Source organism: Felis catus, chromosome C2 (genome assembly GCF_018350175.1).
Source record: "Felis catus isolate Fca126 chromosome C2, F.catus_Fca126_mat1.0, whole genome shotgun sequence".
Lineage (NCBI taxonomy): Eukaryota > Metazoa > Chordata > Mammalia > Carnivora > Felidae > Felis > Felis catus.
In genome coordinates, this window is record NC_058376.1 from 128,503,744 (window position 1) to 128,531,084 (window position 27,341).

The window sequence follows — 27,341 nt, forward strand, 5'->3', positions numbered from 1 at the left end:
GAGGGAAAGATTGCATAGTGGCATGTGCCCTGAAGTCCTTCCATTCTGGAGGATTCAGAGAATGATCTGTCCCTCCTTTCATTTGGGGAGCAGGAAGGCCAGGGCTTGGAGCCCTAATCTGAGACAGGATTCAGGACCTGGAGTCTGGAGGGCCTGCAGAGAGCCATCTGTAACTGAGCACCTGTTACTCAGCACTTCACACCCATGTCAGAGGTAATTCTCAAGTAGCCTTGTGAGGCTGGCATTGTTAACCCTGCTTTGCCCTGTTTTCTAAACAAGAAAACTGATATCCAGAGAACTGAAACAGCTTTTTTGGCCTCAGAACTGCTTATTGGGACCACCAATAAATTCCCACACCAGCGGGGCTAGAATGCAGTTGGCCCCATTCCACAGACTTTCCAGAAAGAAGGAGGAGGAGAAACAGCAGCAAATGGCAGCAGTCTGCCACTTTCCGCACCAGGCCCGCCTTGTCCAAGCCACTGTCTGGACTATTTCAAAAGCGTCTTAACTGATGTCTCTACTTCCTTTTTGTTCCCTTGCAGTCAGTTCTCAGCACAGCAGCTGCAGTGATCTTACTGAAAGGTAAGTTGGACCACACCTTGCCCCACCTCTGCTCAGAACCCTCCAGTGGTCCCATTTCTGAGAGTAAAGCCCAAGTCATGGCAGTGGTCTGTGAGCCCTACAACAGCTGGTCACTATTCTCAACTGATTTCATCTCTTGCACTCTCTTCCTCTCCACAGCCACCCAGCCTCCTTTCTGTTCCTGCAGTACATCAGACACACTCCTGCCCCAGGACCTTTGCACTTGTTCTCTCTGCTTGCAATACTCTTCTCCAGACATCCACATCATTTAATTCATTCATTCCTTCAGAGTCTTTGTTTAAACGTCTCCCTCTCCATGAGGCTTTCCCAAACCAACCTATTTAATACTGCAACTTGCCCTCTCCCCACCCCCAGCATTCCTGATCACCTGACTCTGCATCTTTTCTTTTTTCCACAGCTTATCACTTTCTAATGGATAACATAATTTACTTACTCATTGTATTTATTGTTTGTCTCCCTCTGGGAGACTGTAAGCTCCATACGGCCAGAGATGAGTGTGTGTTGTGATGAATCCCAAGAATCCCGAACAGCACATTGACCAGTGCCTGGGACAAAGTGGACCCTTAATAAATACACAAATTTTTTTGAAGGTCACAATCCTGTAAACAGCATGGGCTTCTGAATTACCTTTATCTGAGTTCAGAGCACTCCTCCAGCACTGACTAGCTGCTTACTTTTATCTTTTTATGATTTATTTTGAGATGTAATACACATGAGTTGCCCAGCAGAGTGAGAGAGCCAACTGCAGGGGGAAGTGACATTATTTAGCAAATAAATGTTATGAGATGAAGCTCTGGCAAATTGAATAGGACAAGTAGAGTGAGCACCCATGAACTTGATTGGGGCGTGAGACTCTTCTCAGAGGAAATATTTTCTTCCCTCCTTGGCGGGAAGTGTTCTGGTCCCAGACAGTGAGCTAGGAGAACTCAGCCCTGCTCACTCACTTGCTGGCAGAAGCACTCAGGGCCCCTGGCTTCACCTCTCAGGTGTCTCGTTTATAAAAATAAGACAAGATGAGGCACCTGGGTGGCTCAGTTAGTTAAGCGTCCGTCTGACTTTGGCTCAGGTCATGATCTCATAGCTAGTGAGTTTGAGGCCCTCGTCGGGCTCTGTGCTTACAGCCTGCTTCAGATTCTGGCCCCTTCAGATTCTGACAGTACTCTGTCTCTCTCAAAAATAAATAAGCACTTAAAAAAAGTTTTAAATAAGACAAAAATGCCTTCTCTGCTGACTTTGGGGGGAAGTAAAGGGATTGAAGGAGAAATCATGTGTGAACATGCTTTGTGGGCCATGCAGGATTGCCTTTATGAGTGTGGTGCATAACTGCCCATATGGGATAAGGTGCTTGCTGCTTCCACAAGGTGTTATGGGCTGGATGGTGCCCTCCCAAATTAATATGCTGAAGTCCTCACCCCCAGGATATCACAGAATGTGATACTTGGAGATGGGGGTCTTTAAAGAAATAATTAAATTAAAGTGAGGTCATTAGGGTGGGCTCTAATCCTATGTGGCCGGTGCCTTATAAGCAGAGGCATTTTGGACATGGACACACACAGAGGGAAGATGATGTGAAGACACAGAGAGAAGATGACCACCTAAAAACCAAGGAGAGAAGCCTCTGAAGAAACCAAGCCTGCTGACACCTTGATCTTGGACTTCTAGCCTCCAGAGCTGTGAGACAATAGATGTGTGCTGCTTCAGCCACCCAGACTGTGTTACTTTGTTATACAGCCCCGGGAAACCAATAGAGTGGGCCTGGGTGGGATTCGTTGAATGTTAGCAAGCCCAGAGAATGGTGCTGCTCTGTTCCTCTCCTACACACACACACACACACACACACACACACTGGCCCCAAACATTAGTCCCCCAAGGGCCCCTTGGTCCACCCCCTGCCTCCCTGGGTCCCAGAAGAGTAGCTCAAGAGGAGTCCTGACAGTACCATGGGGGCCATCTCTGGGTAGAGACCCTCAGGAACATACCTTGTTGAGGTTCCATGAGGAGGGGTTTCTGGAAGGGTGTTGGTCCCATCGACTGAAATGGAAAATGCAGCTTCTCTCCTTTTTCCTGTTGGCAGAGGAGAGAAAAGTCTGTTCTCTGGAAAGGGCTGGGAAAACATCCAGGGCCCTGTGCCCAAAGCCCCTCATCCCTCCACATGCTCTGGAGGTCCTGTCTGGGCATTCTGGGCTGCCAGGTTTGGGAGATCTGTTTTTGTCAAATGGTTGCCTCTGAGCTGTGGTGTCTCTGATCCTCCCAATGAGAAAGCAGGGCTCCAGGAAGCTGCTGTCAGATGACCCTCTCCTCTCCTCTCCTCTCCCCTCCTTTCCTCTCCTGTCCTCTCCTGTCCTGCCCTAGGCTTATTGAGTCATGAGATATAATCCACTGGCCTTCCCCAGAATCATCTAACCCTGTGCCCCTTTCAGACCAGGCATCCCCTTTCAACTGCTTTGGTCAACAGTCAGGCTAAAGGTCAAAGGAATGAGACCCACATATCAGTGCTGTGAATACTGACCCTCTTGGAAGGGTTTCCAAGTCAGGTGCTGGGGTAGAAATCCTGTTAAAACCTTGGTAGAAAGTCTCATTTCTTCTGCAGAGTAATAGGAAAAAGTAAACAAAACATGGGTTTTCTCGGCAACATAGGGCCACCCACACACACTCCCCTTAAATCTAGGCCCGCCTGGTGTAGCTGTGAGTGCTGCTCTGTTGTCATGTAACTGTCGCACTGCAGCAAGTGCTCTGAGGCAATTTCCTCATTTGACTGGCTCCTGGCTTAGGAAAATGGGAGCTCCCAGCCCCTCCCTGGCTGACGCACCCCGGGGCCTCCAGGGAGAAAGCTCTGAATTCCAGCCCCGAGGCCTTGCTCCCAGTAGCCTCTGAGTTGAAAAGTCAAGTTCAGCTCCCCTTGGTCAGCCAGGGGGTCAAGCCCCAAAGGAACAGACTGTCCTGCAGAAGCATTGGCTCCACGGTAGCTGCTGGCATACGGGGTTTCAGATCCACAGGGAAATCCTGTCTGACGCTGGATGAGTTCAGAATTCAGACTGCAGCTTTGGGTGTGAATATTCAGTCCCTATCAAGTATTTATTTTTTAGTTTTAATGTTTTTATTCTCTAGAGAGAGAGAGAGAGAGTGAGCTCCAGTGAGGGAGGGGCAGAGAGAGAGGGAAACACAAAACCTGAAGCAGGCTCCAGGCTCAAAGCTGTCAGCACAGAGCCCAATGGAGGCTCGAACTCACAAACCACGAGATCATGACCTGAGTGGAAGTCAGACGCTCAACGGACTGAGCCACGCAGCCGCCCCTCAAGTATTTTCAATGATGAGTTTTGGACTTTTGCTCCATCCTTCATGCTTCCCCAGAAATATGGATGTTTTCTTACAGAAGCCAACAACACACAGATGTCAAGGTCTGTGGCCTCTAATCTCTTTGTGCAAAGGATCAAACTAAAATGGGCTTTTCTTGACAGTTCCAGGACTGGATTAGCAGCCTGTGCTTGTGGGTGTTATGAGGCCAGAGTGACCCAAGAGCCCCACCTCTGTCCTGTCAGCAGAGGAGGCTCCTGGGAAGGGAGATGACTGAGGAGATGGCTCAGGTCCCCACATGTCTGAGGAGTCCCTGGGGCCCCTCAACAGCCTGAGCTGGAAGATCCACAGGAGGAAGCTGCATCCCCCGGGGCCTGCCTGCATTTGCAGCTAAGACCATGATGCCTGATTTCACAGGAACCCACTGCCAGGGAATTTCCTTCCCATTGTTGCCTCCACATTGAGGTGAAAGCAAATAACCAAACAGGAATGCATTTTTAAAAGATGTTTAGGGAGTTTCCTGGCTGTCACCATACATGAGCGCTGTCTACCTCCTACTTTTGCAGCCTGATCCAGTTGGAATTCAGAATAATGTCTCAGGAATCATAAAACCCTAATTGTTTTAAAAGTTCAATTATGCCTACTAGATGAATCTTACAAAGTCAGGAAATGAGAAATATGTTCAGTAAAGATTTCCAATAAGCCACAGTGGACAATCTGTGGTTGGTAGAGTGTCTACTCCACCCACAGGGTTCTGATGTGGACTGACCATAAGCAGTTGCCCTGACCACAGCTGACTGTCCCCCACCCGAAGGCAGCTGCTCCCTTGTGAGAAGGAAAGGAGTCTGGCGCGTGGGTCCAGCCCGGCAAGTGCTTTGCTTTCAGAGTGGTTCCACACTGACTGGACCCCAGTTGACCCTGAAGATCCTCTTTCCAGAAGCTTTGAGTCAGGACATGCAGAGAAGAAGCAGGGGAAGATTTTGAGGAGGAGAGAGAGATTGAGAAAGAGAGAAAGGAGAGAGGCAGAGGTGTGGGGAAGTTATCTTGAGAGAACAGCAGACCCACCAGGGCAGGAGAGCATCAAGACAAGGGGTCACCTTGGCAGAGTGGTTCTCCTGTGCTACATTGCTGGGATCCTGACAGCTTGGGTTTGCATCCCAGCCGTGCACATGCCAGCTGTAGGACTCTGGACAAGTCAGAAATCTCTCTAAGCCTTAACATCCTTCTCAAATGGCAGTAATGTGACTCTACAAGGCTATTGTGAGAATCACATGATAATGGGTGCATCTAGTGTTGTGTCTGGGACCCAGGTGGGCCAAGTGCTCAGTAAATGCTCACTATCATCATTATTAAGGCTGTCTTAATACTGAACCATGAGTCCTGACTATAAGATGGTGCTGGAGCCCAGCCCAAGTATCTCTGTCTGTCCTGTTTCTTCCTTTCCAGCAAACAGCCACCACTCCCACTAACTTGAGCACGTCTGTGTTTTTTGCAGCTTAGAAGAACTTCTCTAATGTGAAAATAAGAAGAACTGTATCGATACGCCAGAGCTCAGATGGCCAGGATGCCCAGTTCATCCAGTAACTCTAGGTTATACATGTGGGGAACGCAGATTGTGGGGGGTGGCTTGGCCTTTAAAGGGCTAAGTGTTGAGTGCCCTTTGGGTCAGTGCACAATGACATGCGGTTATGGGGCACAGCCTAGCTCATGGAGGAGAGATGGTGAAGGTCATTTCAAGACTGGTGTGGAGGGAGGAAGAGGATGTTCCAGGCCCGTCCAGGGGCTTGATGTCCCTCAGCAACGAGGCCATGCACCAGGGTATGTGTGTGTGAAGTGGGTGTGTGTGTGGACAGGGATGGGTGGATAGACAAGAGTGCAGTGTGTCCCATGTCCACTGATGCATCTGTTTGCCGGGGTGGATGTGTGTGAAGGCGGGCTGCAGGGAGGGGTATGTGTGTGCAGTCTCGTATCTGGGGAGCACTATGGTGGGGTGTCCTGAGTGTGTGTACCTGAGGATGGGTGACATGCTCAGGTGTGAGTGTGGCCCCGTGTACGGGTGAGTGCGGGGTCACAGTGCGCTTTGTGTATGGGCAATGGCCGTGCATGCCCAAGTGTGTGTGAGATTCTCTGCATGGTGGGTGTGTGAGGAAATCACCCTCTGTCTTCAGCAGCCCTGTTGGCCCTAGTGCAGGATGGGGCGGGGCAGGCTGCCTGGCCACCTGACTGACAGGACTGTAATGATAGCTTTTATGGGGCCTGCTGAGTCCCGGGACCTGCTGACAGAGGACGAGGAATGAGGAAGTCCCACAGGCTTCTCCGGGTTTTCATTTCATTTCAAGAGGCACAGAGTGACCTTTGTCTCCACTACTTGGGCTGGTGTCTCCCCCAGAGAAGGGGAAAGGTCAGGTTTCACTTTCTCCAGTTGTTTTCACTTTCAGATCCCCTTGATTAAACACCAGGAAAGGTGGGGAAGCAATGACATGACGTGTGGCGGCTCAGGCGCCTTCATGAGAGGCCCTGGCCAAGACGGCCATCCTGCACAGAGACTGGGGCTCAGCAGCCACGATCCACCAGCCCAGCCCACCTGAAGAGAGGTGCTGTGACCCCCCAGAGCACACCCACTGTAGCTGTCTGGGCCTCCTCATTTGTACTGCTAAGAAAACAGCTCCTGAGAGGAGGCGTGGTTGCCCACAGAGACGCAGGCACTGGTGCCAGAGCTGGGACCAGAGAACCTGCTGTCAGGTCTAGGATTGGTGGAGCACCGCTGGCTGACAGGCCAACAGCAAGGAAAGGTGGGAGCAAAACTCCTGACCCACGTCCTAACAGTCTGTGCCAGATGGCATGGCTTCCAATACCTCTGTCCACCCAAGCTACCAAGTCACAAGGGGTGACTGGCCCTCACTGTCTCCTCCTACCCAATCTGGTGCCAGGCCAGGCAGGCCCTGACTACTCCGACTCAGGCCTCACTCACCCCAGAGACCCTGGGGTCCCCCCCAAGACTTCTCCTCAGCCTGAGTCTCCTATTCTTCAAGCAGGTCTCTCCCATGGGACTGGCCGTGACCAGGCCCAGCTTTCTCTCTGGATTACCAACCCCCAGCTTCCCATGTCCCCTCCCACATGGGTCATGCCTGCTTTGCCCTTGACCATTGCCCTCTCAGGTCCTGGGGCTCTGCTGGACAGCCACTGTGGGCCCCCTATTCTCCAGAGTGCCCCCAACAGCAACAACGCACATGCACACACATGACCAGACACCGTGCATCCTTAGGAACATCTTTCCCGGTCAGCACACTGCTTGTCTGCCCACAGCTGGCCCCGCTCCCCTTTCATGGCCCCTGTAAACTGGTCCAGTTATGCCTGAGGCTTACTCTCCTGGTCCCTTCACCTGTTGCCCGCCCCCGCCCCCAGGGGCTCCACCTGTGTTGTACGTGTCTTGGTGGATGCTTGACATTCCTCAGGAATACATAGTTCTGCATTTCAGATAAAATAATGACAGTCTTTTCCCAACTCACAGAGCAAATCAACAGTGAGAATGATCTCTTTTAAGTCCTTCTCCCATTAAGCTTTTGACATCTGTGACCTCAAACAAAGAAACAATAACACATTTCATATGAAGTATCTAGATTCAGTTTGTCACCCTCAATCTTTGCATTAAATGTGGCTGTTGCTTATTTTTATCTCACTGAAATGCTTCGTGTGTCTGAGATGAAATGCTAGCAGAAGGGCACATGCTTATAGAATGGATTAAATGAAACTGTTCTCTGGGAGGTCACTCGAACGTGGCTTTGCTGCCACCTGACCAGTGGGCACCTCCAACCTGCATTAGCTTGTATAGTCTGGAGAGGCCTGGCCAGGCTGGATGCTTGTCACCAGCACCCTGGACTTAGTCCCTAATGGCCCTCAGCCACCTAGTGTAGCGTTGCTAGATTTATCAAGTAAAAATATATAGCGCCTACTTCAATGTGAATTTTCAATAAATAACAAATTTTTTAGTGTAAGTATGTTCCATGCAATATTTTTTTTAATCAGAAATTCACATTGGACTGGGCATCCAGCATTTTATCTGACAACCCTGACCTGGTGCTTATATCCACTGGTGTGTGCTGTCTACATCAGACTCTGCAAGGAACTTGTAACTAGTAGTAAAGAACTGAGGTTTGTCAAAGATCCACACGTGAGGGCAGATTCTGTCCTCCCCTGGCATCATGCCCCTTTCTCAGGTCCCACAAAGTGCATGCAGCCTTTCGCCAGTCTTACTGATGCCCAGTCCCCAGCCCCACAGAAGTTACATCAGTGCATTAGCTTGTATAGCAGTTACTTACCATCTGCACAGTGCTCTGAGCTTATACTTCAATGGTCTCTTTGGATTTTCTTTCTCTTCTTTTCCCATTCTAAAGACAATGTTTGTGTCCCCCCGAAACTCATATGTTGTGACCTGATCCTCACCATGATGGTGTTTGGAGGTAAGACCTTTGGAAAGAGATTAAGTTCTGAAGGGGGAGCCTTCAAGAACAGGATCAGTGTCCTTATAAAAGGGACCCTAGAGAGCTCCCTCACCCCTTCCACTTTGTGAGGACACAGTGAATAGACAGCTATCTGTGAACCAGGAAGCAGGTTCTCACCAGATATGGAATTTGCCAGTGCCTCAACCTTGGGCTTCCAGCCTTCAGAACTGTGAAAAATAAATTTCTGTTGTTTCTAAACCAGGCTATTCTGTCATAACAGCCCCAAAGGACTAAGATACACATGAATACTTAAAAAAAAAAATTGAAGTATAGTTGGGAGCACCTGAGTGGCTCAGTCAGTTAAGTGTCCAGCTCTTGACTTCAGCTCAGATCATGATCGCACCATTTGTGGGTTCAAGCCCCACGTTGGGTTCTGCACTGACAGTGCAGAACCTGCTTGGGATTCTCTTTCTTTCTCCCTCTCTCTCTCGTCCCTCCCCTGCTCATGCCCTGTGTCTCTCTCTCTTTCTCAAAATAAATAAATACATTTTAAATTGAGGTGTAGTTGACATACACTATAATGTTAGCTCCAGGTGTACAGAAAACATAGTGCTTTGACATTTATATGCATTATGTAAGTCTAGTTAGCCATCTTTCACCAAAGTTACCACAATATTATGGACTATATTCCCTATGCTGTACTTTACTTGGGAGTAGCTTATTTTTTTTAATTTTTTTAATGTTTATTCATTTTTGAGAGAGAGACACACACACAGAGCATGAGTGGGGGAGAGACAGAGAGAGAGGGAGACACAGAATCCAAAGCAGGCTTCAGGTTCTGAGCTGTCAGCACAGAACCTGACGCAGGGCTCGAACCCATGAACTGCAAGATCATGACCTGAGCCAAAGTCGGACGCTTAACTGACTGAGCCATCCAGGCACCCCTGGCTTATTTATTTTATGACTGGAAGTTTGTATCTCCTAATCCCCTTCACCTATTTCACCCCCCACATACTCACACACATCCTTCCCCTCTGGCTGCCACCCGTTTGTTCTGTTACTTATGAGTCTGTTTTTGTTGTTTTGTTTGTTCATTTGTTTTGGTTTTTAGATTCCACATATGAGTGAAATTATATGATATTTGTCTTTCTCTGTCTGACTCATTTCACTTAACGTAATGCCCCGTAGGTCCACTCATAAACACGCTTTCAGAAAGGAAGAAAGGCAAGCCTGATCGAAGACACCCACCTCGACATTGCACTTGGGTGAGGATGACGCAGTGAACATCTTTGTGAGTGATTCCCACGTAAGAGCAGAGCTGGTATTTGCTATGACACTGTCCAGGTTAACAACACCATTGTATGCATTTGTAAAATAAATAATAAGATTTCTTTATTCTTAGACATCTACAACACTTGCAAGCCCTATTAATAATACTTGTGGATTGGAGATATGCCAGCAAAATCAATATTTATTGCAAAATATTTGATATTTGAAAACAGATCAGTCTTGTTCATTTATCCTGTATAGTGTCACATTTTAGACTAATTTGTTTACTCATATGCTTGTGAAATGCTTTGGGACGAACACTGCTCCTAAACACAATGTCTGGAGCATGCTCTGCTTCGCCTCCCTGCACAGTGTTTTGGGGATGTGTTGACACCTCTGTTGGCCTTGGGAGGGAGTCATGGATTGGGCTCCTGCCCAGCCCCCAGATTTAGGCGGGTCAGCAGCCACGTTACCCTCTACATCAGCCTTGGCTAAAATAACTGGCAGGTTGAGGCAAAAACCTGCTAGAACCTCATATTTCTTCTCATCGTGGTTTCCCTACAGATGCCAGGTCACGAGCTGGACCTAGTGTTGAAAGAATTAGCAAGACAAGAGGGGAGTTGACCGGCTTTTGGTGTGTGCAGGCTAAGGGCCAAGCTGGGGGGCAGCAGGCAGACCCCAGCCTTGGTAGACTTGAGGAGCAGGCTTCCTGCTCACTCTGCTTTTAGGAGCTTCTAAAAGTCATTTTGGCCTCTGAACCCAGAGAAGGAAACCTGGGGCTGTGACTTTGGATCACGTGACCCAGATGGGCCATGCTGTCCACCCCCAATCCAGCATGAGCTGTGCCCTGCCTGGCTGGACTGGGAGACAACAGTCAGCCACTGGAGCAAGGGATTCTCCCCCGACCAGGAGCCTGGGCAACACTGCCCAAGAAAGGAGCATATTCCATGGGGGTACTTGAAATGATTTTCGGTACATAAACTTTAGCATTTTTGTAAATGGCTATGAATTATTTCAATCTAAACATCAAAGTCAATAATCATTTTATTATACCCTGGTGTGCCCTAGGCTGACTTCTTTAACTTATGCCACATCATCACGTTATTTAGCCATTTTAAGTAAGGTGGCTTTATTTTTTTTTTCAGTATATGAAATTTATTGTCAAATTGGTTTCCATACAACACCCAGTGCTCATCCCAAAAGGTGCCCTCCTCAATACCCATCACCCACCCTCCCCTCCCTCCCACCCCCCATCAACCCTCAGTTTGTTCAGTAAGGTGGCTTTGTCTGTCCAGCAAGACTGACTTCCCTAAGGGAGGACCTATGCCTGAATTTGTTTGGGCTGAGAGTTCCATCAACAAAGTGAGCCAGGCACAAAAAGAAGCCCAGCTGTGAGCAGATCTTCCCAACTCTCGGCTCTGGGCAAGACAGGTTTGTTTACATTTGGTGACCAAATCAACTCTTTAAAAAAATCTTTCATCTGCCTTTTATTGACCCTTGGCCCCATCCCTGGCCCTTCTTTGTTCTTTAGTCCTCTTTCAAGGTCCCAAATCTGAGGCCTGGGAATTGGGAGCATCAGTTGATGAGGAATCGACAAGGGGAGGGATGCCCTCACAGCAATCAGAGGACACCCTGCCCTTGTGGATTCCTGGATCTTTCACCTCCAGAGAATGGGAGGCAGCCATGGATGCTGCTTCCAGTAGGGGGGCCATCAGAAGGTAGTTGAGGGTTTCTTCTGGGGTGGGACCCATGGAGGGGAGAGCCAAGCTGGCCAGGTGGACAGGGAGCCTGTGGCCAGGGGACTTTGATTTGTGAGCTGCTGAGTGACCAATCCATTGTTCCCGAGCAGCCAGCTGCAGGATGGAAGAGGATTTGTTTTATGCCCCATCTGAGAACTTGAAGAAGGAAAGGATTAAAAGAAACAGGAAAAACTCAGTTATAGAGGAGAGTAGCCAGGACTGTGTCAAATCTTCAAGAATGGACAGATTATCCTGGAATAAATGTGTTCATTCATTCAACAAATATTTATTGAGCATCTTTTGAGCGCCAGGCAGTGATCCAGGCACTGCTCCACCGGCTTTATTAAAATATGGCTGTTTTAAATCAGATCTGGGTCTCGGTAAGGAAGTGAGTACCGTTTTATTATAGCATTTGCCAAAAAAAATATCAAATACTTTGAGGCTTCATCCAGAGAAACTCAACCCCTGCCTCAGCAGCTTCGTATGTTCTTGAGCACATACACCTCAGCCCTCTGAGAATGAGCCCCCTTCTTCCTGTGCAGATATGATCAGCCCTTGCTGGCTGAGGGAAACAGGGGAGACATTTGGCTGGGGGCTCAAGGTAAAAGCTGTTTATGTAGTCCCTCCTGCAGACAGAGGGCAGAGAGGAAGGAGCCGGGGAGACTCTGAGGCTTTGCCCCTGGGGATCAATGCTGGCCTGGGTTGAGGCTATGCTCATGCTCTGACCTTAGCAAATGTGTTCATTCCATTTCCTTTCCAGGGCTGGCATCTGCCCTGTGTGTAAAGTCCTTCTGTGGGTACTGGTCAGGGAGTTCAGAGTGCCAGAGGAAACAGAGAGTATTCTAAATGTAATTGATAACATTTGTCTACCTTTGCAGAGACATGGCTTTGTGTCCTTTTAAAACTCCCATGGTTGGGGCACAGAGAAAACACAACGGTTAGAAAGGAATATCTGAATCTAACCTGAAAACAGGCAGAGCACCCTCTGATGGCCATCACTACCACCTACCTATGGCTGGCACACCATTAACAGCCATTGATTCCTCTTTCTGCTCTCCAGACAGAGTAAAATGACACAGAGGAAGTTAGGAAATGAGCCAAGAGTGAGTCCAGGCACAGAACCAAGCTGATGTCAAGGGACGCACGACTGTCAGCTGAGCCAAAGTGCAGGGCCAGACCATCCCTCCAGTTTGGGTGGGAGTGGCCCGCATTTGTATGAGCCTGCTGTATTGATGAGAGATTCAGGATGAGGTTGCCGCACTTACAGCAGAATTACCTGGGAACTTGTTAGAAATGCCAGTTCTCAGGCCCCACCCCAGATCCACTGCATCAGAAGCTCCAGGGGTAGGGCCCAGTGATCTGTGTCTCTGACACACCCTCAAATATGAGAATCTCACTGCTTTACATGGAACACCTCCATTCATCTTCTTTACATCTGCACAGGCCAGGTAAGTATTGTCGTACCTAACCTACAGGTGAGAACGCCAGATCCCACTGCTCATTGAGTGGCCCAAGGGTCTGGACTCCCCAGTGTCCTGCTGCTGTCACTGGTTTCTCTCTTCGACTTCCACAACAGGCCCTCAGTGGTGGGGAAGACAGAGCATCAGAGGTGAGTGGAACCCAAAATGTGCTATCATAGAGACCATATGGGCCATGCTTTCATATGGCCTGTGACACTCTCTCAGGGACAGGTGGAAGAAGTGTTTTGCAAGGTAACCTGAGGTTACATAAGGGACAGATGGCCTGCTTGCATAGCAAGAGCAGTTAGGCTAGCTAAGGGAATGAATCTCACATTAGTAGCAAAGGATGAACTTTGGCACATGAGCTACATTGAATGTTTTAGGTCTCCAGACATACCAAAGTGGGGAGAAGCAAGTTGCAGCTGGAGTGGAGGACATTCTTATAGTTTTCCACCCTCTACCATCACTGTGAGTCTAAATGACTCCCCCCCTCCACCATAGGGAAGCTTTTTGTACAAAATGGCCAAGACTCACATCTCACAGCAGAGTCTGTGGAAGTTTACAAGGGCATGAAAACATGGAAGTTGCTAACTTCTGAAGGAAAATGGAAAATTTAGGGAGATAGAAATAGTTTTAAAAGACAGAATGAGGGAGGGGAGTGATTGAGAGTGGCATGAGGTACAGAGCAGGGAGCCCATGTGGTCACATAATGTGCATGGTGGGGACATCTTCACTGTCTGGGTGCCGAGACTCCATACCCTTGGCACTTTAGCCTGGTTCCAGAAAGTGATTTATCTCAGTCTGGGATGCACAATACCATGACCCTTAGCCTTCCTATTTGCTGCTATTATAACTGTTTGGCCATCAGGAGTGAGAGAGAAGTCTAGCAAGACTCAGAGATTTCTGCCTTGGAGTTGGTGGGAAACAGGTGAGCAGGATGATAAGGAGGTTTGGGGGAAAGATGGATGCACTCACCTGAGTTCCACACATCTGTGGGCTATCCAGACGAGCAGGCAGGGACCACCGGTGATTTGGAAGTTGGAGAGGATCCAGGTTACAGAACGCTGGTGTGAGTGACTAACAGCAGCAGGTGGCAGCTGAGGTCACGGGGATCACAGTGGGGAGAGGATCAGAGCACTGGAGTGCTGGCATCTGGGAGGTGTGCGCACCATGAGGGTGCTGTGGAGGAGCCTGAGAAATAGGGTCAGGGTGGGAAAGGCAGCAGGGGCAGAGTGTGTAGGCTACGCAGGGAAAGAGTGGTCGAGGCTGCCGAGAGCCCACCAAGAGCAGAGCCTAGCCCCTGTTGAACTTGTCAAGGGTGACTCCACTGTGATGGTGAAATCTCCAAGCCAGCTAATATGGGTTTCAGCCGTGAATGGTAAGTGAGAGAAATAGAGACCATGTCAGGAAGCCTGACTATAAAGGAGAACAAAAAACAGGACAGTGGCAAGGGGAAGCCAAGGAGTTGTTCTGTTATTAATGTGGAGAAACAGGAGAGCATAAATAAATTTCCTGAAGAGACAGAAGAGAGCGAGAGTGCAGGGGAAGATGCAGGAAGAGGGAGGAAAATTGAAGGAACAATTTATCTGCCTGAGAAAGCTGAAGGGAATGGACCCAGAGCACAGCCCAAGGGGTTGGTCACTCTCAGTCAAGAAGAGGGACAGCCCTTCCATGGAATTGTCCAGGCTGTGGGCTGGAAGGAAGTGGAAATAGGTGGGGACACACAGATGGGAGATTGAAGCCATTAAAGCACTGTGAGTCTCTGTGAAGTCAAGGCCAGCTATGGTTGAGATGTGGCCAGAGTAGAAGTGGATGTTCCAGAGGTGGATCAACTCCTGGTGGAGGCAACCCCCAGGTGTGGACAGACACGGGTGACTGATGTGGCTGAGAGGGAGAGGCCACCCTCTCCTGGAGAAGGTCAGGCACGGAGGATGTGGGGACAGGAGGGTGGTCATGTGGTATGAGTGGAAACCAGAGGAAAAGCTCTTGAGGATTGAAGAGAGGGAGCTGCAGGGGAATGGATGACAGAAACAAGAAGGGGGCTGATGGGGGCTGGGTTGGATATGTGAACCTCATGGTAGGCAGGGCCCAAGAAACACAGGTGGCCTCAGGGACCCAGGAGAAAGCCTCTGGCCACTCATGTGGCTCTGGGTGTTGGAGAATGGGCAGCTCCACTCAGGAGAGCACAAGTAGGCTCTTGTGGGAAGCCAGTTCCAGCCAAAGGCAGGAAAAGGGAGCAGAATGGGGCAGAGGCTGAGGAGGTGGGGGATGGAGACCATGGATCCAGGGCTCAAGGTGGGGTGGGAGGAGCTAGAAGGGCAGGGCAGTGGGAGCAGTTAGGTCTGGGAGGAAGCATAGGGGCGACTGGGGATGGAGGAGGCAAAGGATCAAGATCTGAAGGTCTTGAGGGTTTGACCATGCCCCATGCCAGGGCAGGGGCTTTCCTGCTGGCCTGGGTAGGCCCAGAGGCTTGGCATAGCTGACTGATGTTCTTCAGGCTCTGAGGCTGAGGGATGAGGCAGGGGCAGAGGGGCAGTGATCACATTCCCTGAGTTATGCTGGGCACATTCCCGAATCCAGCCGCAGTTGGTGATGTTCTCTTATTGGCTTTGATGCCCTCCTTCCTCTCTCTCTGCCTGGATAGAACCTACCAACACTAATGCAGCTCCTACTTTCTCTACAAGCCTTTCCCAATCATCCTTGGCCTCTGAGCTCATACCACATTCATTTAAATCAAATAACTCATTTTAATCCTCAAATAACCTTGAATGGTTATTTTATAGTTGCACGGCTATAGACTTAGAAATACAATTGGTGGATCTTTGCTGATTGCACCCTAACTAAAGATTTATCACATACGTTTGTGTGGATGTTACTATATCAAGATATCATGCATATTATCCATCATAAAAATAGAAATTAAAAATTATGAGACAGGAATAGCTATAAATAGTTGTGATATATTCTGTCCACTGCACTTGGGATGGTCCTCTGCCCCCAATACACTCCCCTTTGAGATCACAGACCTGTGTTATGAGCTGGAGCAATATGCTGGTGTCTTATATTTCCTCCATGTCTCCTTTGTGAACAAGAATAGTGTTATGTGCATAGCAGGTGCTTGGTAAATATTTGTGAAGTGGACAAATAAACAAGTCACCCAGGAATGTTTGGGAATAGAGGCGACATCACAGCACAGCCAGTGGCTTGAAATCAGATGAGCTGCAGTTCAAGTTCCAGCTGTGTCCCTCACTAGCCCTGTCACCAAGGGCAGGTTCTTGGGCTCCCTGAATCTCAGTGTTTTCCCCAGTGAAAGGGGCACAAGTGACCAGAGCTCCCCTGCAGGCTGATGTGAGGGTGGAACATGCAGCACAGGGTCTGGGGTCATGATGAGGGGGCACTTTCTTCTGATGTGTGTGCTCAAAGCAGTTGAGCTCTCCTATGAGGGCATGTGACTGTGAATTTTGACAGAGGTCAGTGAGTGGAATATTAACACTGGGAGCACCTCGAAGCCACCCACATACCCTCCCATTGTGCAGACACAGTGAGGAGCAGTGAATCTCCCTCCCCTAAGACCACAAGGCCAAAGCAGGGCTGGACTGAGGTATCTTCCCTGACACGCATCTAGACAAGAGTTTGATGGAGATTTAGTTTCAATTCTGAAAGTGGTGCTTGTGGAAAACTGTTTTGTGGCCAAGTGATTCTTCTCTTCCTTTGTTTTTTTTAAAAAGCTTATTTACTTTCTTATAAAGTAATATTCATCATTAAAATCAGAAAGATGTAGAAAAAAACAAATTTTTTTTAAAACCCTCACATTCCCACTGTGGAAAGGTCATCTTTATTAACATTTTGCGTTATTTTCTTTTAGTTTTAAAAAAATTCCATGCACCAGCTTTTTGAAAAACATAATTGAAAGTATTTTATATAATGTATGTGTGTATAATCTATAGATTTTCCCTATTTTTTCTTTGCCATCAGGACATAAGCTTTTTCCTCACTGTTCTTCATAAACATGTTCTCAGTGGCCATGTTCACTTTTTCTCCACGTGTTTTTAGAACCCTTTGCAGCTCAGCTGTCTCCCCAGGGTGTCTCCTCTGCCCTTGCATCCTCAGCCTCCAGGGCCTGACCCCAGCAGAGCATAAGTGGCTCCCCCTACATGAGACCCAGCAGAAGGACAAGGACAAGATCCCAGCAGAAGACCTGGAACCCAGGCCACAGGGATCAGCAAGCTCTTGACCTCCAAGCCTTACTTCCTCTTCTCTGAAATGAGGATAATAACCACTGGATCCATCTCACATGGCAGCTGCAAGGTCCTGGCCCTGAGGTCACTCTGTGAATTGCCTGGTATTGTCCAAACCTTGGCTTATTGGATTTATCAGAAACTTCAGATGCCAGCAATAGGAAATCCAACTCAGCACAACTTAAACCATAAGGAGAATCTATTGGCTCACAGAACTGCAAAGTCTAGATACAGAGGCCTGGTGGGACCCAGAGTATGACGGACTTGGTTACAGGCCTCAGTGACCTCCATCCCACATTCACTCCTCTTCCCTAGAATGCCCCAGACCCCAACACTGAGGGAGATGCCCCTACTTCTGGCAGCCTTGAGAGAGGGCATGCTGTCCTGACTGAGGGACTGTCCAACACAGGACCAGAATGTCTGGGCCTGGCCCCCATGTCCTCCCACCCTGCTGAGATCCCACCAGGCCTCATTACCAAAGGAATGTCAGGTGCTTCCACCAGGAGCAGGACACTTTCTGGAAGGGACCAACACCAGATGTCCATTCCTTGGCCATCATCCTACTACTGTGGCCAGAGGGAAGTTCTTGGAGCAGGTGAGGCCAGGAGCCCCTGCAAAGGTTAGTTCCTGAACACTAGTGTGAAAGAGCTGTGGTCTCCCCATCTTCACATCAGAACCCACCCTAGTCACCCTCCTCAGCCTCCTCTCCTGCTGGCTGCACAGGCAGCCATGAATATTCTCTTCCCGAATCCCCAGCAATGTGTTCCCTCCCTGTGACCCATGACCAGGGAGGAGGCCTGACTTCCAGTGACCTCATCAGGTGACTCAGTGCACAGCGAACAAGGCCCAGGGTGTGTTAGGGACCCCAGGCCCAGGTGCAGGGCCCCACAGAACTTTACAGGCCCCGAAGTTTACAGCTAAGAAAGCAGTTGATGCTGCCTAGGAGAGCCAGGCTAGGAGTGGGACAAAGGGCAAGGACAGAGCAGCAGAATAGGTCATTATCAGAGCAGTAATTGGCAGCCAGCACCCACCCTCATCCCAAGCATTGTTCAGCTGGGAAATAAAGTATGTGACAAGCATGTCCCCACCAGTCCCTTCTGCCTGAGAGGGGAGAGGCAGGCTCTTCTGACTGTCGTCCCTGCTCTGTCTCCAGCGGGTGGCATCCTGCTATCTGTACTTGTGTTTGAACTTGGTCCCTGCCCCGAAGGCTCACAATCCACTGATATAGGGTCAGTCCAAACAGTGCAGGGAGGGTGTGGCCTGGCAAGGCAGGTCACCTTTTCCCTTTCCCCGAGTGAGAGAAACAGGACCTGGGAAGGCAGGGAGGGCATGCAGAGGTGCATAAGGGAAGGAAATAGAGCAGAGACCTTTCCTGTAAGTGAAGAGGCTGCAGACCTGTGTAAATAAAGGAAAGGGAGAAGGGGAGGGACAAGAAGCAAGACAAAGGGAAAAGGAGAAGATTCCTTCCAGAAGCGTCAGAAGCGAGGGTGGGTCAGGTGGGAGCATGTACCCAGACCTAGATTCAGAACCAGGGAGAGGGCACAGGGCCGGATACAGGTGGCCCAGAGTGATTACCAAAGTACTACCTACTGGCTGTGCGGGAAATTTAGAGAATGGAAAAGATGCTTCCCTCACGAACTTCCCTCATGGACTGCCCCTGCTGTGGACAAGGTGAGGGAGAGGTGAGGAAGGGAGGGGCGCCTCCAACCAGGAAATGCCAAGAAGGCTTTAAGGAGGCCTGTCCATGAGGGTGTGAGGGTGTGTGTGTGTGTGTGTGTGTGTGTGTGTGTGTGTGTGTCCGCGCTGCAGCCACAACAGAGCCCAGGACTTGGGCTCCCAGGGAAGAGGCGTGGAAGCCAGGGCTGGGACTGGGACTCCCAGACTCTCCCATGTGAATGCAGAGGAGAAGTCTCGGGGAGGAGAGAAGACAGCAGGGCCTGGGAGGAGACCTAATCCTGGCGTCTCTTCCTGGACCCAATGTTAGGGGAGAATAGGGCTCCAGACAAGCTCACTTAGGGGGCTGGATTGTCTCCCAGGCTCTACTGAGCAGAAGCCTTTGGGAAGATGTTGTTATGCAGAAAGTAGGCCCTCCTAAGGAGAAAAGCGGGGGACAGCTGAGCAGGAACAGGGACCCATGAGGGAAGCACTGCTGAGTTAGGGCAAAACAACATTATAACAGTGATCATTACTGAGGGCTTGTGAGTCCAGTTCACTCTTCACACACCTCTAAGTGGCAAGTGCCTCTGAGAGAGGTTAAGTGACTTGCCATAGGTCACATAGCTAGCAAGTTGACAGAACAAGGAAAGCATAAGAGGATAACCCCCCATTTGACCATGAAGTCCAATACCCTGATTATACAGATGAGGGATCCAGCAGTCCCCAGGAAGGTTCTCATACAAGGCCTCTGACCTATAGTCCTGGGTGCTGAGTTCCTTTTACAGAACTAGGGGTAGGGAACAGGATTTTGGATCAAGGCGGCCACACCTCATAGCACCCTTGGATCAGCTTCTGAGTTGGTTCTTTGAGCTCCAGGCCTTTGTCTGGGCTGCTGGGGATAAGGAAGACCCTGGGGTCCCCAGTGCCTAGGTGGACTCTCCGGCTGGAAGAGAGTGGTGCTGGTCTTCCTCTACAGGGGCTGAGAGGGGTATCACTGGGGAGGAAGAAGGGACCTAAGTGGTAGAAATGCAGCATGAGGACTGATTTTGAACATTGTAGAGGAAAATATCTAAATGTGTTCAAATTATACTGCTTGCAATCAGTCCCAAGGCAAACTTTTTTTTTTTTGCAAAAAGTTATGCAAGTTGTTATTTGTAAAAGATGAAAATTAGAGACATCCCCAACATTTAACACCAGTGCAGGGTTTAAATAAGTCCTCATTACTCTTAATAATAGAGAACAAACTGTGGGTTGATGGAGAGAGGTGGGTGGGGGGATGGGCTAAAAGGGTGATGGGCATTAAGGAGAGCACTTGTTGGGATGAGCACTGGGTGTTGTATGCAAGTTATGAATCACTGAATTCTACTCCTGAAACCAATATTGCACTGTATGTTTATTAAAATTTAATTTAAAAAAATAAAATAAATAACTCCTCCTTACCATTTAAAGAATGATGAGCCCTTCTCAACACAGAACAATACTTATTGTTAAAAAGTAGGACACAAATGGTATTCTGTGAGTTTTCTAAGTAAAAACATACTCATTGTGAAGAATTAGAAAAAATAGAAAATTCAGCAAAGTTTAAATGGCAGTATGGAATGATAGGTGAATGAAACATCTTTTCTCTCTCCTAGTAGAGTTAAGATGCAGTTAAATTATTTTTGAAAAAGTATAAAGATGAACAAAGTTTAAAAAAAAAAAAAAACAAGCATCATGGCAGAGACCAGGCCCTGGTTTTCTGTTTACTTGGTAACATTCAGATGACAGGATCCACTGAGTCCTGGGCTGCAACAGGGCCAAGGATGATGTAGGTGTTCACCGACTGTGTTATGTGGGACCCCAGCAGGATCAAGAGGCAGAGGTGAAGTCTGAGCTCTCCAGGAATGGCTGATTATCACACAGGCATGGTGATGAGCCAGCACAGGATGACAGACTGTGATAAGTATCCCGCTGGTATGACCCGAATGGGGGTGGGTGGGGTGCAGAGGCTTGGGCCAGGCTGGGGCTTCTCACGCACAGGGAACAGACATGGGAGGGATGCAGGGTGAGGTCTATTTAGGTTTCTCCTTTTCCTGCCCCTACCGTGCCTCCTGCCAAAGCAGAGAGTGACCTCCATGGAGTGAGACTCAGAGGAAAGAGCACAGCCAGGCCTTGAGAAGTCTTTCCTGGAAGCAAATGGAAATCCACCCACTGCGGGTCCCCTGCCTGTGCCAAGGATTGCTATACCCCAGGTAATATACTGAGAAGCTGGGGTCTTAGGAGGCAGAACATCCTGGCACTGCAGTGCCCTTCTGTCATCTCACTGCATTTTCTCAAGGAAGGGGAGGGCATGGTTGGCCTCAGGTCCTGAAAGGGAGATGTGGAGCTGAAGGAGTACAGGGTGGGCCCTATGGAAGAGAGAATGGCACGCAGTACGTGCTGCAGAAATGGGATGTGCATAGTGGGGAAGAGCAGAATGGAGTGGCATCTTGGAGCAGGATCTAGGAGGGCCCCAGCGGCCCCAGCCTGTGCTCAGACCTCACTTGAGGAAAGCATTCCAGGCCAGTGATGCTGGCAGCAGAGGTTTTGAGGGGGCAAGGATGGGCAAGACACCAAAATGGGCTTCAGACCCCTAAAAGACCATCATATGGGTGGGGGGTTGTACTTGGCCTGCCTGCCTGCTATGACTCAGTCTCTGTGAATAAGAACCCCAGGAGCTGGGGCTTTGCACTGGGCTGCCAGTGTCTGGATCCTGGCTCTGCCACTTACTAGCTATGTGTCCCCAAGCAAGTTATTTTACTTCACTCCACATATAAAGTGGCACTAATAAAAGTAATCCCTCTCATCGGGTTGTTTTAAGGATTAGATGAATCAACACTGTATTGGTCTCAGGCATGGACAGTCAACACTGTGTGTTCGTTAATTAAAAATATAAACTAGTGGCCAGGTGGCCCACATGGGAAGCAGGCTGCCCCACCGGTGGCAGTGACAAAGTGGTAGAGTAGTTGGCTGCAGATGTGCCCTCTACCTGTCACAGGGGCAGGGGGGACAGTCACTGGGGACGTCCTCCTCCATGCCTGTATATGTGCAAGGAGCCAGGCGGCCAGAGTTAATTCATGATCACACTTGAGTATCCAAATTGCCAGGAGACCCTCACCAGCTGCTGCAGGAGTAGGGGGTGTGGCCTGTGTACTGATTAACTTACCTAGGGACCCATGCCAGCCATCAGTGAGGACAAGGTTGACAACAAGAAGCCTAGGGGTGAGGTGTGGGCAGAAGGGATGGCTTCAGGCAATGGGGGTTTGACAGAGACAGTGGCTTGGAGGCCTCAGGACAATGAAACCTTTCCCAGTCACTGGGTCTTTTTGGAATTCAGTTAAGCTCAATTCCATTTAATAAACATTTTTAAGCAACAAGATATGCTGGGCCAAATAAGGGACACAAAGAATTAACAGAGAAGCTCCCAAGGAGCTCACAGCTGAGTTAGAAAAAAGAGATATAGGGGTGCCTGGATGGCTCACTTGGTTGAGCGTCCAACTTTGGCTCAGGTCATGATCTCACAGTCTGTGAGTTTGAGCCCCACATCAAGCTCTGTCCTGACAGCTCAGAGCCTGGAACCTTCTTCAGATTCTGTGTCTCCCTCTCTCTCTCTCTGCCCCTCCTCCCCTGCTTGTACTCTGTCTCTCTCTGTCTCTCAAAAATAAATAAACTTTAAAAGGAAAATTAAAAATAAAGAAAAAGAGATATAGAGCACACTTATTACCATCAACACTGCCAACCATCACAGCAAGAGCAGATACCTCATTATACACTATAACAGCCCCGGAAGGTGCACATTAATATCTCCATCTTAAAGAGAAGGCACTGGGGATCTGGAAGGTTAAACAAGCCTTCTAAGGTAACAAACACAGCTGAAGAGAAGGGTGGTCGGCATCTATGTCTGACTATAAGGTCTGCGCCCTTAACCACCATATGTATTGTCTCCACTGTCACCTGTGATAAAAAAGGCAGAGACACATTGTATGCACTGGGGAAGAACCCTGAGCCTTTACAGTTTATTCATCTGTAAAATGAGGATAATGACATCTAGTTTCCCGAGAAAGCAGGGATAATGTATGTGACAGGTCTGCACCATGCAAGGCATGTTTCTACTCTTGTTACAGAAGCCCAGAACAGGTAGTAACAGGAGCTGCTCTTGAAGGGTAGAAGCCAAATACGTACTATGAGGCAAGCAGTGCAGGCAGGGGGAATAGCATGAGCAAAAGCTGGGAGGTGTGAACCTTCAGCTGGTCCAGCACGAAACCTGAGAAAGCAGGAGATTCAGCCAGAGAGGAGAGCCCAAAGCTCTTCCCTCCCTTTCTTCCCTCTGCAACTCTGGGAAAGTTGCTGATAGCTCCTTTGCAGTTCCTCCTCAACTCCCATACTCTGATCTCTGCCCATGGGAAACACTCTTGCCAAGGTCCTCAATGCCAGCCTGTGGCCAGCCCAATGGCCATTCTTAGGTCTTATCTTCCCTCCTCCACAACCTGGATGTGTTTCCTGACCTTCTCTTTGAAGCAACGCTTCTCTATTGGTTTACTTTCCTGTCTGCTGGGCTCTCCCCTCTGTCTGCTTTGCTGGCTCCATAATCTGTGCCACCTCTGAATACTGCTATGACCGGTCCTGGACCTACTTCTTGTCAACACATTCTCATTGGGAGACCCATCTGTTCCCGAGGCTTACCTCCATGTGGGATGTCCAAGACCCAATCTCTAGTCCAGTGCCCACCCTGAGCACTGAACCCCTATACCTCTCTGCTGGGCATCTAGACCTGCATGTACTTCCAGGCAGTTTGAACTCAAAATGAGCCGGGGGGGGGGTCCCTGCATACCCCCCCCCTCCCCAGTAGCTGCTGCTCTCTCTGGGTTCTATTTGCTAGGGGTTGGCATCACTAATACAATCAGATCCTGGGAGTTGTCCCTAACATCTCCCTCACTAACACCTGGGTGCCATCTCCTACCAATGTCTCTCACATCTTTCTCTCTCCCCTACCACCCTCCCCACTGCTGCAGAATACATCCTCATCATAGCTCCTGGGGTTCCTTCCACGGATAGCCCCAATGCTCTCCTACCCAGCTGTCAGACTGGCTCCCTATTGTGTTTGGGGATAAGGCCCACACTTCCTAGTATGCCACTCAATGTTCCAGCCTCTTCATCACATTCCCATTGTCCCTGGGTCTCCAGCCAGACTGAAATCATGGAGCAGATTTAGATAAATCTTACCCTAATTTTCCCAATCTTTCTAGTCCCTGGGTCTCAGCTTGAGGATCCCTTCCTCCTCCAGGAAACCTTCCTCCTGCCCCAAAATGAATTAGGGCCCCCTTCTGTGCCCCCATAGCGTCTGTGCACAACAGAGAGCTATGTTCTCTTTCTGCAATGCATAATGCTTCTTTCCTTGCTCCCCACCCTGAGACCATGGAGTCTTTGAAGTCAGGAACTGTCCTTGTGCTTTATTTTTTCTACAGTGTTAAGAAATATTTGCTGAAATCAAAGGATTTGGGAAGGGTCTTGGAAACAGACCCTGGGGGTGCTTTTAGGAAATGAGTTACTCTTTGTGCAGACACTGTAAGTTTAATACACAATATCCTTTTTCCCCTCTTCCCTAATAGAACCCCAATTTTGTTCAGGAGGTAGCAATAGTGTAAACTACATTTCTTAGTCCCCTTTGCAGAGGGTAGCCATGTGACCTAGTCTTGGTAGCTAAGCGTGCATGGAAGAGATTTGCTTCCCTGATGTGAGCACAACCCCTTCCTGTTTCCTGTCTTCCACTTCCTTCTTGGAATTAAGAGAAGAGGCTGGAGGTGGAGCAGCTATCTTGTGACAATGAGCCAGCCACACATTAAAGAATCCTTACGGGCCTAGGTCATGACCCCTGGACTGCCTACTAGCAGGCTTTTATTATGAGAGGCAAATTAATCTCATTGAAGCCACTTTGGTTAGGTCTCCATTACATTTAAGTAACCCCCCCTCGTAAGAGCAGATAAAGGCAGAGATAACCATCTGGGAGCATTTCTGAATATGCCTTTCCTTTGGAGATGATGCTGGTCCTGACAACCTTACCCGGAAAGGGGTAAGGTTCATGGAGGAGGATAAAATGAGGGTTGGAGAAGCTGACTCTCCCTGGGTTTCTATCAGAGGACCATGACCAGGCCTCACTCAGGGTTTGAGGAAGAAACTCTAGTTATCGCAGGTGCAATGTGCCTGTGGCCTGGGCCTTCTCTGCTCTCTGCTTGGTTTACTTGTGGAATGAGTGTGCTGGAATAGGTAACTTTTCAATGGGCATAGTGCTTCAAGTCTGGGCTTTGGAATCAGGCAAAGCTGGACTCGGGTTCCAGCTCTATCGCTTACTAGCTGTTTGTCTTTCACTCATTTTTTTTTTTTAGTTGGCCTCTCTAGCATCATCATCTATAAAATCCAGATAGTAATACGTACCTATAATTGTTGGGCTAACCCTGGGGTTCTATGGAATCACGCATGTGGCTACCCAACATAATGCCTGGCACAATACACTGTGAGTACTGCAGCATACATTGGGTGCTCTTGGTGGCAGCCATCATTGTGCTCCAAGTTCTCTAAGAGGGTAGACTAGTGACTTGGAGTTTCCTGCCTGTTCTGGGGTCTGAGGCTGCTGCAGGGCTCTGGAAAGCCTCTCTAGATACCCTTTACTCTGTGGGTGAATGAAGTGGGCAGAGGCGGTCCACTGTCCAATGGCTTTTCTTCCAGCACTGCCTGCTGTTGTGTCCAGGGTTCTTGGACCACAGGTGCATAGGGGAAGCCCACAGACAGAGGACAAGCCCAGACCAGGCCCAGAAAGGCATCATCCTGTGGGTCTTTGTCTTAGCCAAAGTTTCCTGGGCATTGAAGGTGGGTTTATGCTTTTCCAGGAGACAGGGTGGGCTTCCAGAGGTTGGCTCATCAGGAGACTACAGAGATTAGGGAGCTGGAAGAATACCTCCAGAATTGGATTCCTTACTGCAGCTGCTTTTGGCATAACTTTCTTATCCTTCTCTTGAAAAGTCTCACCTTCTTTCTCTTCTCTGCAGTAGGAATTCTAGTGGAAAAAGTCTTGGGGGAAAAATAAAGCTGCTGTTCTATTCCAGCCCTGAGAAGGAGGCCAGTGGGGTGCCTCCTGTATGTCCACGGGGGGTCCTCTCTCTTGGCCCGCAGTACTTCAGGCCAGACCCAGCCATGCTGACACTTGACAGCGCCCGCAGTTTACCTTGGCTCAAGTCCAGAGAGTTCGGGCCCTGCCCGGGCGGCCCCCTCTCCAGCGCAAAGAGCAGTTTAAATATAAATCAGTCCTCGACACAAACAGCCTCAGCGAGTCTCAGAGCCATCACCGGAACTGAGAGCCCAGGTTTTCGGCAAGTGCAAACAAGCAGAGACCCGCTCCGTAAATCTCCCCGAGTGCGTCGGGAGGGGCGCCGCTGCACCCCTCTCCTCTTGAAACCCCGCTCCCCTTCCAGTTCCCTGGCTCCCGTTGGCCCCTCCAGCACCCCCTCGGTTCTCCTCCTGCCCCCGGAGTCCTGCCAACCTCTTCTCCGGTCCCTTCCAGTCGCCCGCCTGTCGGTCTCCGCTGCACCCCCCGTCCCGCCAGTCCCGCAGGCGCCCCCACCCTCCTATCGTCCCCTGCCCCTCCAGCCACTACCTCCCCTCCCCGGGGCCGCCGCTCCCGGCTCCCCAGCAGGCGGGACCCTCTCCGGGGCGGTCAAGCCTCGCGGGTCCTAGCCAAGCTGCGGGAGCAGAGGCGACCCCGGGCCGGGAGCGAAGTCACGCTCGGCCAGCCGCCGCGTCACACCTGTCTGAGGGGCGGCCGCGGCGGGGGCGGGGGCTCGCAGAGCCTTCAACAGCCGAGGAAAAGAGGGAGGAGGGAGAGCGCGTTTCATCATCAGCGACGGCGGCGGCCACTTATAAAACTTCTGGGCGCGCACTCGCTCGCGCAGTCTCCGCGCTGCGAGCCTCCTGCGGCCGTCGCCGCCGCTCTCACCAGCCACCCGCGCGGCCGCCCCGGCCCGAGGCGCCCGGCCCCTGCTCGCCCCGCCGCCCGCCCGGGGCCTGCCGCCGTCCCGCCCCGCGGGGGCCGCCACCATGGGGCTCTGGACCGAGCCTGGCGCGCGCCAGGACAGCGACGCTTCTTCGCTCCCAGCTGGACGCTGTCCCCGCTCTGTCTTCAGCAACATTAAGGTGAGCGGAGAACCCTCGACCTCCGGGCGCACCTTTGGCGGGCCCGGGCAGGGGTGCTGCGGGAGCCCGGGGCGGGGGAGGGGGGCGCCGGGGCCCTCCGTCAGCCCTCAGTGCCGCGCTCTGCGACGCATCCCTGCGGGCCTGGCGGCGGGCTGGGGGCGCCTGGACTGGCGATCTCTTTCTGGGAGTGTGTGCGCGCGTGTGTCTGTGCGCGCGTGTGTGCACCGGTGTGTGTGTGTGTGTGTGTGTGTGTGTGTGTGTGTGTGTGTGCGCGCGCGCGCACACTCACGCCCTCGTCGGGGTTAAGAAATAGGACAATGACAGAACCAATAGGTTCAACTCTGGTCGGATAGTGTCTTCCTCTTTGAAAAAAGAACATCTCGCGGGACACTTTTTCGGTCTCCTGAGGGCAGTTTCTTCGTGAAGGGGTGAGCTTGG

At 50.1% G+C, this 27,341-nt stretch overlaps 1 protein-coding gene and 1 long non-coding RNA gene across 2 annotated transcripts in view; both read left to right on the top strand.

The window, feature by feature from the left end:
• Positions 1–207: 207 nt before the first annotated feature.
• LOC123380128 lies at positions 208–15,670 on the top strand. The gene is made up of 3 exons (XR_006585487.1): positions 208–582; positions 5,393–6,689; positions 9,528–15,670. It is a non-coding gene; the product is annotated as an uncharacterized LOC123380128 (long non-coding RNA).
• A 10,755-nt stretch (positions 15,671–26,425) lies between these two features.
• SLCO2A1 (solute carrier organic anion transporter family member 2A1) overlaps positions 26,426–27,341 on the top strand; it is an 85,160-nt gene continuing 84,244 nt past the window's right edge. Inside the window, exon 1 of the mRNA XM_023260547.2 lies at positions 26,426–26,903. Coding sequence (XP_023116315.2) covers positions 26,808–26,903 — 96 coding nt within the window. The 5' untranslated portion in view covers positions 26,426–26,807. The remainder of the gene's footprint in view (positions 26,904–27,341) is intronic.